The 12,465-nt window shown below is 45.1% G+C and overlaps 1 protein-coding gene across 1 annotated transcript in view; it reads right to left on the bottom strand.

Moving 5' to 3' along the window:
• LOC142149709 (uncharacterized) overlaps nucleotides 1-11,171 on the bottom strand; it is a 124,568-nt gene extending 113,397 nt beyond the window's left edge. Inside the window, exon 1 of the mRNA XM_075205014.1 lies at nucleotides 10,806-11,171. Coding sequence (XP_075061115.1) covers nucleotides 10,806-11,139 — 334 coding nt within the window. The 5' untranslated portion in view covers nucleotides 11,140-11,171. The remainder of the gene's footprint in view (nucleotides 1-10,805) is intronic.
• Nucleotides 11,172-12,465: the final 1,294 nt, after the last annotated feature.

Genomic DNA, 12,465 nt, shown 5'->3' with positions numbered 1-12,465 from the left:
CCTTGTGCCTTCTACTCTCGGGGTCTTCTGCCCGCAGAGAAAAATTATACTATCGGGGACAAGGAGTTGCTGGCCATCAAAGCTGCATTAGAGGAATGGAGATACTTGTTGGAAGGAGCTCGCCATCCGGTGACGATCTTCACGGATCATAAGAACTTGTCATATTTGCAATCTGCTCAATGCTTGAATCCTCGTCAAGCAAGATGGTCTCTTTTCTTTTCCCGTTTTGAATTAATTATAACCTTCAAACCAGCCGCTAAGAACAAGAAAGCTGACGCTCTATCTCGAGCTTTTGTGACGTCCTCTGATGTAGAAGAGGTTCCCAACCATGCTATTCTAGACCCCAAATGTATTTCTCTGGCTGCTTCATCCACCAAAATGCTACCATTTGGGAAGACCCTTGTGCCTCCTACTCTGAGGAGGAAAATCCTTTCGTGGTTCCATGCCTCTCGTTTTTCTGGACACGCCGGTGAACACAAGACCTTTGAGATTCTCTCTCGTAGTTACTGGTGGCCTTCAATGAGGAGAGACGTCAAAGAGTTTGTTGCTTCCTGTGATTTATGTTCTCAGTTCAAATCCTCCCGCAGAACTCCAGCAGGGTTGCTGCGACCACTACCCATTCCGTCCAAGCCTTGGACCCATATTAGTATGGATTTCGTTACGGATTTGCCACCAAGTAAGAATCACAATACTATTTGGGTAGTGGTAGACAGATTTTCGAAGATGGCTCATTTCGTCCCTCTGTCCGGTTTACCTTCCTCGTCTACTCTGGCTGAACATTTCATTAAAGAAATCTTCCGCATCCATGGATGTCCGTCTGAGATTGTGTCGGATAGAGGAGTACAATTCGTTTCCAGATTCTGGCGGGCCCTTTGTAAAACCTTGGGCATACGATTAGCACTCTCATCTTCTTACCATCCGCAATCTAACGGACAAACGGAACGAGTCAATCAAGATCTTGAGACCTTTATTAGGATGTTCTCTTCAGCCAACCAAGACAACTGGGTAGAACTGCTCCCTTGGGCTGAATTCGCCCATAACAACATGTACCATGAGTCATCATCCAAAACTCCATTCTTTGTGGTCTACGGTCACCATCCGTCTTTTCCGGAATTTCCTGCCCTCCCGCCCACCCAAGTTCCTGCTGTGGAGACTGCTTGTCAGACCTTCAAAAATATCTGGTCTCAGGTCAAAACCTGTTTAAAGAAGACATCTAACAAATATAAGTCTTTTGCAGATAAGAAGAGGCGGGCTATTCCACCACTAAAAATTGGAGATCGTGTCTGGTTATCCACCAAAAATATTCGTTTGAAGGTTCCATCTATGAAATTCGCCCCTCGTTTTATTGGTCCATATAGGATCATTCAAGTTATCAATCCAGTATGTGTTAAACTTCTTCTTCCTAAGAATCTTCGGATCTCCAATGCCTTCCATGTGTCCTTGCTCAAACCTCTCATCATCAACCGTTTCTCGACTCCTCCCTCAGCACCGCAGCCAGTTCAAGTTCATCAGGAGGAGGATTTCGAGATTACTGAGGTATTGGATGCAAAAATTTCGCGAGGAGTCCTCCGTTTCCTCGTTCATTGGAAGGGCTTTGGTCCTGAAGAGCGTTCATGGATCAAAGCTGAAGATCTTAATGCTCCTGCCCTTCTGAAGAAGTTTTATTCCAAAAATCCGGACAAGCCCGGTTCCAGGCGTTCTGTGCCCACCTTTAAAAGGGGGGGTACTGTCACTCACCGGACTGTGAGTGCTTCTTCCCGGACATTTAGGAACCGTGGCCGTCCTCCATCCTGAGGGTCTGCGCATGCGCAGCCCTTTCCATACCTCCAGTGTATGTTCCTTTAACTAAATTGGCAGATCAGGCAACCTCCCTATATTAAGCACCTGTGGTCAACACCACGTTGCCTGATCTTGGAGTCTCATTCCCCATGAGTCTCTGAAGGTGTTCCTGTGTTTCCTCGTTTATTCAGCCCAGCTGATTCCTGTGGTTTCCAAACCACTTCTACCTCTGTGGTTTCCAAACCACTTCTACTACTGTGGTTCCCATACCACTTCTACCATCTACTGTGTTTCATCGTGACTGTTGAGCTGGTTCCTATCTGCTGCCTCCGTGCACTACAGTCTTCTAATCACTTCAACTCTACCATGTATCATTGGGACTGTTAGCTGATTCCTATCCGCTGCCTCCGTGCACTACAGTCTTTCATTCACATCCACTCACCTGTTCATGATTGTGACTGCCAGCTGATTCCTATCCGCTGCCTCCGTGCACTACAGTCTTCAACCTGCAACTCGTCTGTGTTTCATCATCGTGACTGTTTGGCTGATTCCTATCCGCTGCCTCCGTGCACTACAGTCTTCAACCTGCAACTCGTCTGTGTTTCATCATCGTGGCTGCTAGCTGATTCCTATCCGCTGCCTCCGTGCACTACAGTCTTCAACCTGCAACCCGTCTGTGTTTCATCGTGACTGTTTGGCTGATTCCTATCCGCTGCCTCTGTGCGCTTCAGTCTTCAGCCCTTGTCAACTCTCCCGTGTTTCCTTGAGTCTGCTGCCACTATTGCTACCCGCTACTCTCCGTGACCAACTGTTCCAGTCCATCTCTGCTCCGGTGTCCCATCGTTACTGCACCTGCTGGTTGCTATTGGCTACCTCCGTGTTCCCGCAGAGACCCGCTGCTGTTACTTCTCAGCGCTACTCATCCATCTACTGCTGATCTGCTCTCCACGCCTTCCTGTGTTCCCTGCTGGTCTACCTACCTGTGCGCTGCACCTGCTAGACCACCGCTTCACCCATCCAGGGACTTTGGATCCTGCCGGCCTCCTGCCCTTCAGGTATCTCTGCACTCCTGTCTGACTGCCTTCTCCTGAACCACGGTATGCATACTTCCCATTGACTGTGCTGTGTATTGCATACCTTGCTGGACTGTGTTGGTTCTCCTCTGGAGTGTATTATCCGCTGATTCTATTGCCATCATTGACTGTGTTATCTCATGCTGGATTACTTCAAGAGACTTTCTATATTGGCAGTGTTGTTCAGTCATTTATACAGTTATATTGTGCATATTACTGTGGATCAAAGTCAAGGTGCCCCTGTATATATTGTGCATATTACTGTGGATCAAAGTCAAGGTGCCCGTGTATATATTGTGTTGTAGTCTCTCCCCGTGCACCTCCTCACATATATATTCAGTGGTACAACTTGCTAGTAGCAGACCACTGACTCCTGTTTACAGTTTCACCCGTTCCAGTATCCTCTCACATAGCAGTGGTACAACTTGCTAACGCAGACCACTGACTCCCCGGATACCTCCACTTGGATTCCATTCCTTCACTCAGACAGCGGTACAACTTGCTATCCGCAGACCGCTGACTCTCATCACCTCCTCGTTTCTGTTGGACATTCCTCCTCACTATAGCAGTGGTACAACTTGCTACCGCAGACCACTGACTACCTTCACGTGTCCTTTGTCCATACAGTTCCTCGTGTATTACTACTTCCATATTGCCAGTGCTGCTAGTCATAGACTTTCCTGAGCATCTCATCATCTGCTATTTCCTGTTCCGTGATCACCCTGCTACCAGAGTACCATATTACCACCTATACTGCTCTGGTAAGCCTATCACCTGGTGATCCCTGGGTAAAGACTCCTAGTGCCCGTGACATACTCTCTCCTACTTATTAGCAATACTAAGCCCCAAACACACTACAACATTGCCACCACTCTGTCACCCCATACTACAGCAATGCCACCAATTATACAGATATCACTGTAGGAAACCAATGTTTTGCTATTTTCAAATCCCCACAAAAAAAGCAACAACAGAATACTTACACACACACATATAGGTAACAGGTACCCTTTTCCCTCAATTAAATAGTAATGGCAGAATTTTCATGAATCATTCCACATGAAATAAAACTCTAACAAATATATCAGAAAAAACATAACTACTGAATGATCATTTGAACCCACACGGCCGCATTAAAAGTATTTCCATCTACAGCAAAATGTCAGAGAATTTTTTTTTTTACTACAGTAACTGTATATGCGTCTTTTCTAGTCATTTTAAATAACACAGTATATAAATTAAGGGGGGTAAAGGAGGTGGGTGAGAGATAATTGGATGTGATCCATCAGTTTGATTAGATAGGAAATATTTAGATTATTTACCTGGAGATGTCTACCCACTTGACTCATAGCAGGGCCGACAAGAGGAATTTTGGGCCCCGGTACAGCAACTTCTTTGGGCTCCCATCATATTCAACAATGAGAGACTTGCCTTTGGCAGAAGTTCGTATTATGCCACACCATAGTGCCCCCAGCTCATAATATGCCACATCACAGTGCCCTCGGGTCATATTATGTCACATAATATATAATATATTGACACAATCACAGATAAAATGTATTAATGGCAGCGTTTTTTCCTCTTAATTAAAAATCTCTGTACAGATAAATATGCAAGAAACATTACAGCGCAATAATGAGCAATACATAGTGTTTTAAACATCATTGGATACACAGTAGTGCCCGCAGTTCAAGAAATGATGGTGAAGAACACATTGGACACGAGAAAATATATGAAATTACCTGATTATGGCATCCTGTGTTCTGTTCTTTTACTGGGCACGCTGGGCGAGGAGGGATCAGCAGCTGTCAGCTCACACAGCCAGTCGGGAGCAGGGGTCGAGGGCAGTGGTCGAAGTGGAAATTTAGAAGTGGGAGTATAGAAAATATACCTGAATGGAGTATGAAGGCTTGATTTTTTTTTTTTTTTTTAACACTTGTCCCCTCTGTGCATTCCCATTCTTCATTACTACTTGTGTTTTATGATGGCTGCATCCCTGAAATTCCCATTCTTAAGATGTCTCTCCCTTTACACTTTCTTTTAGCTATGCCCCTGCGCCATCTTATCCTTTGTCCCTCTCACCCCTCCTCCTGCACCCCCTCCCCACTGGCTCTCTCACCCCTCTTCCAGGACCCCTTTTCCCCCTGGCTCTCACCCGTCTTCCAGCACTCCTTTTCCCCCCTGGGCTCTCACCCCTCTTCCAGCACCCCCTTTTCCCCCTGGCTCTCACCCCTCTTCCAGCACCCCCTTTTCCCCCTGGATCTCACCCCTCTTCCAGCATCCCTTTTCCCCCTGGCTCTCACCCCTCTTCCAGCATCCCTTTTCCCCCTGGCTCTCACCCCTCTTCCAGCATCCCTTTTCCCCCTGGATCTCACCCCTCTTCCAGCATCCCTTTTCCCCCTGGCTCTCACCCCTCTTCCAGCATCCCTTTTCCCCCTGGATCTCACCCCTCTTCCAGCATCCCTTTTCCCCCTGGCTCTCACCCCTCTTCCAGCATCCCTTTTCCCCCTGGATCTCACCCCTCTTTTAGCATCCCTTTTCCCCCTGGCTCTCACCCCTCTTCCAGCATCCCTTTTCCCCCTGGCTCTATCACCCCTCTTCCAGCACCCCCTTTTCCCCCTGGCTTTCACTCCTCTTCCAGCACCTCTTTTCCCCCTGGCTCTCACCCCTCTTCCAGCACTCCCTTTTCCCCCTGGCTCTCTCACCCCTCTTCCAGCACCCCTATTCCCCCTGGCTCTCACCCCTCTTCCAGCACCCCTTCTCCCTCTGGCTCTCACCCCTCTTCCAGCACCCCTTTTCCCCCTGGCTGTCACCCCTCTTCCAGCACTCCCTTTTCCCCCTGGCTCTGTCGCCCCACTTCCAGCACCCCCTTTCCCCCCTGGCTCTGTCACCCCTCTTCCAGCACCCCTTTTCCCCTGGCTCTCGCCCCTCTTCCAGCACCCCCTTTTCCCGCTGGCTCTCACCACTCTTCCAGCACCCCCTTTTCCCCCTGGCTCTCTCACCCCTCTTCCAGCACCCCTATTCCCCCTGGCTCTCACCCCTCTTCCAGCACCCCTTCTCCCTCTGGCTCTCACCCCTCTTCCAGCACCCCTTTTCCCCCTGGCTGTCACCCCTCTTCCAGCACTCCCTTTTCCCCCTGGCTCTGTCACCCCACTTCCTGCACCCCTTTTCCCCTGGCTCTCACCCCTCTTCCAGCACCCCCTTTTCCCCTGGCTCTCACCCCTCTTCCAGCACCCCCTTTTCCCGCTGGCTCTCACCCCTCTTCCAGCACCCCCTTTTCCCCCTGGCTCTCTCACCCCTCTTCCAGCACCCCTATTCCCCCTGGCTCTCACCCCTCTTCCAGCACCCCTTCTCCCTCTGGCTCTCACCCCTCTTCCAGCACCCCTTTTCCCCCTGGCTCTCACCCCTCTTCCAGCACTCCCTTTTCCCCCTGGCTCTGTCACCCCACTTCCTGCACCCCTTTTCCCCTGGCTCTCACCCCTCTTCCAGCACCCCCTTTTCCCCTGGCTCTCACCCCTCTTCCAGCACCCCCTTTTCCCGCTGGCTCTCACCCCTCTTCCTGCACCCCCTTTTCCCCCTGGCTCTCACCCCTCTTCCAGCACCCCATTTTCCCCCTGGCTCTCTCACCCCTCTTCCAGCACCCCCTTTTCCCCCTGGCTCTCACCCCTCTTCCAGCACCCCTTTTCCCCCTGGCTCTGTCATCCCACTTTCAGCACCCCCTTTTCCCCCTGGCTCTGTCATCCCACTTGCAGCACCCCCTTTTCCCCCTGGCTCTGTCACCCCTCTTCCAGCACCCCTTTTCCCCCTGGCTCTCACCCCTATTCCAGCACCCCTTTTCCCCCTGGCTCTCTGTCCTCTTCCTGCACTCATTCCACACTGGCTCTCTCGCACTCCTGACATCTTTTCCCCCTTGCAAAAATCACGGCACTCCCCCCCCCGCAAAAATAGCAGCACTACCCACGACCCCCCCCCCACATAAATAGCAGCAACCCCCCTGCGACCCCGCTGCAAAAATAGCGGCACCCCCCGCAAAAATCAGGGCACAGCCACAGTGCAGAGTGATCCAGCGCAACGGAGGTAGCTGGTTCCTTGGGAGGAGCCAGCCATCAGAAAGCCAGGGGAAGTGTCGGCCGGCCCATCTAGCCACCGGCCCTTCTGGCATTTGCCAGAAGTGCCAGGTGGCCAGTCCGGCCCTGGGCAGAAGAGATGAATGAATGGTCTATTGCAAAATCAAAGGGTCAATCGGTTTTAGCTCTCCATTTACTGATTACATCTACGCATTCATGCCAAAGATGAGGAGGAATTATATTTAATCTAGGTAGTTGTCAAAACAAGAAGAACCCCAGAAAGTAATTTGTCTCGAATTCTAATTCAGAATGGGTACATGCATTTTAAGCCAAGGCAGACCAAAGAGCAACCTTAAAAGGTTTCAGAGGCTGCGGATATCACATAGAAAAAATGTGTTCCTTATGGAGACCAGCAAGTTCAAAAGTGAGGGGGATAGTTTGAAATTGTTTGAGCCTCCAAGAATGAGACTCCCATAAATACTGTAGCACTAAGAACCGTAGGTGTTTCAAAGGGATGATCAGTGATTTAAAATGTTTGCATGAGGTCATATTCTATTATGTTTCCAACTGCACCAGAGTTCAGAGAGGTTATGGTAGGAAGCTTTGTCAAAAAAAAATAGCAACAGAAATAGGATCAATGTATCTTTAGTTGTTGGAGAGGAGCTGATCTTCCCTTGCGTGGCCTCTCTAACATCAGCCAGGCATTTGGTTTTCTTGGCTTTAATACTATCAGTTAACAAATTATCCCATGTCAAGTGTTTTCTAAGGGCAGCATTCCTCCACAGAGAGACAAGAACGGACTATCTGCATAGGCATCTCAGGAGATAAGATCATTTTTATTATTATCTATCAAGAGTCACAGTGAGATTGCATGGTGCCAGTTCATCCTTGATGCACTTAGAAAAATGTTGCAAAGGCAGTGATTAGAGTCACATTGTTCTATCCTAATTCAAAGTTTAACATCTGGCTTTGTCCTGCATATGATCATGGTATCTAGTCTAAACTGGTTCCTGATAGCCATAGCAGAAAAGACAAAACCTGTTCATGAAATTTTTTCAAATTGCAGAGAAAAAGAAAGAGGATCTTTAGAGGGGAAGATCATTCTAAAAGAAAATAATGAATGCTACATTGGCAGATTCAAAAAGAAAACTTACACATTGAAGCTCAAATTGAAAGCAGCAGAAAAGCCCCCTGCAGGCCTGTGGATCTCTATTCTAATAAGGAGATTAAGCGATAAACAAATTAGATACCATTTGTGTTGGTTTCAGCATTGCAGTTTGAAAAACTGTAGTGTCAATTGAAATTGAAATGTCATAAGTGGGTGGTCAATGAGGTCTGGGGTGTATTAATTTGAATTTAAAGACCTAGTAAAAAGCAAATGATTAGGTCTTGGTTAGTCTTTTAAAGTCAAACAGAAAGCAGAATGTCAAACTAACGAATATTTCCAGACGTTACCCCACTGTACTGTACTGTGAGAAGCACTACCTTATCTTGAGTGTGAAGTCTAATGAGATACCCAGTTTTCAGCAGGAGTAAATAACTTTACAAGGGGTAACCCACAGATCCTTGTTCCCAAGCGAGCCTCTCCAGGCAGCAGCTGACACTACAGATGGAGATGGTATATAGGAATGTGAAAGAAAGCCAAGTTTGGGGCAGGCAATATAGGTTCAAGGTCAAAATAATGAGCTAGGTTCAGGGTCACAGAAACACTCATGGACAAAAACTACAATTCTCCTCTTCATCTACCTTTAATGTGCACTTAGGTACTCGTTGGGTCAATCTTGTCTCAGTTTCTTGTGACAACACACTTTATGTAATGTAGACACAACAAGGACAGCGATGCACAGTTAACAGATACTGAAATAATGGCCACCAGACCTCAATGCAATGACCTCATGCACTCAAGAAAGCATTGCAAGTACCCCAAACCTTAATACCATGCTTGGACACTGCCGCAATCTTTTAGGAACATAAGCTTATAACAGATCTTCAGTTATTCTAATCACTTGATTGCTCTACCGAACTATAGTGGCTTTCATTCAACCAATATTAGATATTTTGGGCTCATGTAGAGATGTAGAGATGGAAGCCAGGACCTCACCTGCAAATACACATTCTCCATCCCTTATGGTTCCTCTAAATATATTGTTCTGGAACACAAACTCTTGTTTTCACATTTCTGGTGCAGTAGGAGGTACATTACTTTGGCAAGCTCACATTCAGCTCGAAGCATCCCAATTCATCTACCATCAGCAGGAGGAAAATTTTACACTTTCTAGTTTAAAACCTATTTGATTTACTAAGACATGTGCTTATCCATATAAACTAGCAAAACAGAAAATGTGAGTGTGATGTCACAAAATGTCAATTGCACTGCAGGGCTGAAGTCTCCAGTTTAGACAATGACCCTTGGAAAAAGAATGAGCATGTTCCAAAACACTAAGGCCAATACTGGCAATTTGAAGGAAAAAATGCCATCTCATGCTCAAAACTGTCTTCACATAAAGCAGAATTAGCTTTTGAGACTCTACTTTGTAATAGTTAACATTGGAGATCTGCTGACCATATGTTTAGGAAAAGCCAATGTACAATTTTTTGCCGTCTGCCACAATAATCCATTCCTTTAGCTTGTTTTATCTATAGAATTCAGGCAATAGAACCCCACACTGGCACACAAGGCTTATAGCTATCCACAGACTAGCACGTCCCACACCAGCAAGCAAAGGGTTAACTCTTCACACCTCCAGACTGTTACACCAATGTAAATGCAAGCACACACAGCTTGTTCATCATATGTATCAACAAATCACACATTGGCATTCAAAGGGTTAACTTGGCCGAGCTATATTTTTCTTAACAGGCTAATGGATTCCTTAGAGTATCAAGGACGCAACATATTAAATTATAGATTTCATATACAAAAGTGCAGGGCATACAGATATAAATAATTCTGAATAAACAATTACTATATTGACATAACAAGCAAAACAGTTTAAATTAAAGGGGTTACCTTCTGAGTGTCACTTACATGAATTGCATACTCTGTGCCATGGGAAGTTGTCAAGGAAGGTAGACAGCTTATCAATGTGAATTGATTTCCCAAAGTCTGACAATATGTTGTAACTGGTCTCAGTTTTTTAAAGACACTTCAACACCTGTCCCCGCCTCCAGGGGTTGTGTCTGTGATACTTTTTTCAATCACCATTGGCATGTTGCCTGATTTACTACCCAATTATACTATGTGACCTAACTTTTCTGTGAAGCCTCACACAGACCCAATTTTATTATTAATAAATCCCTTATGACTTTGTCCATATTTTGACACGAAACATGATGAAATTTGACAATGTGACATACTTTTTCCAAATATATGTGATTTTAGCTGTTCCCGGATACCACCCGTACCTGTCATTCACAACCCTGGTGTGATTTCTGCTCCTCAGTATGGAGTGCACCCGGATTTCTCAAAATATGAACTATAAAGACATTTTCCTTTGAAGCTCATATTTCTATACACCTGTATAGGCCTTCAAAATGCTACCTTGGGCTGCAAGGATGGCCAGCTGTGACCAGTCCCACAAAGTCTATTAAGGAGTCCAAAAATTAACTTGTGTCAGGATATATCTCACAGCAAAAGCCCTTTGAAACTACCATAGGTGACACTCCTATCTTCTCAGACTGGAATGGGCAAATACGCATACAACAGACCTTCTGTCTTCACATTTTACACTTTAGTAGCTGAACTTATCAATGGATTCATTTGATATAACATATTTACACTGCAGTTATGATTTATCCCTTATAAATAACTGTAAGTTCTCTATGTTCATGACAAGGGTTTCTCATGACTGTACAGTATTTTACAGTGCTAGAAATAAATTTCTACCTGTAAAATGTAGATAGGTCCCGTAGTTATCACTCCAGGTGTATTCGCTGCTGTCCTTTGTACGAGTTACTTCACAACAGATTATGGGACCATCCAATCTTTTCAGTCCTTTGATTGTGATGAATTCTTTGTGTTTTTTTGTAGGATCCTGCACCTTGGATAGTCTCCCCTTATATTTGCCTATAACATTTCCTGAAGAGTTAATGATTTCCTCCTTGATATTGAGACAGTATTGTCCTTCTGGCTTCCCCCAATGAACAGTGTACTGGGTATCCGTAGGCAGGTCCTCACGATAGGTGTATGTACACGGGATGGTAATAGAACCGTTCTCCATCACTGTCACCGTTTTTGGCTGATGAACACAATAATTGCCTAAAGTGCATCTGATTCCTGTAATGAATCACACATAGATATGACAAAAAGCTATTATCGATGGGGGGGAATAAAATAATAAAATATTATACAGAGTTCTACAATTTGTGAACCATCCATGTGTGATGCCAAAAGCACTATGGTCCTGATTCATTAAGGAAAATAAGGCAAAGACACAAAGTAAATTTGCACCTTGGCAAAACCATGTTGCATTGGAGGGGGAGGTAAATTTAAAATGTCATGGAACAACACAACCCAATACATTCAGAATTTCTCTGCAGTGTATTGATTAGGCGCTCTTCTGGGTAAATTATGCCTCACTTCTTTTTCTCTTTAAAAATGAAAACGATTCCTACATTCATTGCTAAAATAACAGAGAACAGCCGCCCTCTTATGGAATAGTTTGTGCTATATCCAAAATGGTGAAGACAAATCACAAGAAAAATAGGGGGACAAAGAAAACACGCTGTTCTCTGACTATTTTAAAACACCAACCAATTTGTAATTAAAACGTTAATTTAATATAAGTAAACATCAATAACACATAACCATTGCATTTCCACAATATATAAAATATTCATCCACTGCAATTTATCAGATAGCATGAATAAAACGTAATAACAAAAAATCCACCTCTTAAAGCGCTTGTAAGTTATTTTTAGGATGACTATTTATTCCATTTGGGGGGTGCACTCCTCCTCAATATTACACACTCCCCACAGAGAAAAAAAAAAGGTCAGTTGAAAACCAGCAGGGTGTTAAATGCAGTCTGATAATAATTCAGATAATGTGGAATCAGCTTGAAAAGACAATGATAAGGGGCCTGATTCATTAGTGATCTTATCTGCCATTTTTTACTTATCTTAAGCAAATCCACTCTGTGCATGCCCAGAAAAGGGAGATAAGAAGCAAAATCCACTGCGTAAGTGAAGAATTTCTTAAGTTAAGATGAAAATCCATCTTAACTTCACTCTTATCTCCCACGTTTCTTCTTAAAATAAGCATCTTAACTTTTCCACAGGATAAGATCACTAATGAATCAAGCCCAAGATCTTTTAGTTCCTTAGCCACTTATACTTCAATAAATTCTAGGCTCTTGATTCCCACAATCCACTGATGAAGTTCAAAGTGCAATTGAGTTTAAAACAGACCTTTCTTGAATACAAAGCAATATTCCAGCTAATTGCCAACCACTGGTTCCCAACCTTCCAATTCCTCCTTTAGTGTGAAATGAAAATCACTCCTCCTGCTGGCTCCTTTTTAATCTTCTAGAAGTGAGCAGGATATT

Source organism: Mixophyes fleayi, chromosome 4, assembly GCF_038048845.1.
Source record: "Mixophyes fleayi isolate aMixFle1 chromosome 4, aMixFle1.hap1, whole genome shotgun sequence".
Lineage (NCBI taxonomy): Eukaryota > Metazoa > Chordata > Amphibia > Anura > Limnodynastidae > Mixophyes > Mixophyes fleayi.
This window is presented reverse-complemented; position numbering and strand designations above follow the sequence as displayed.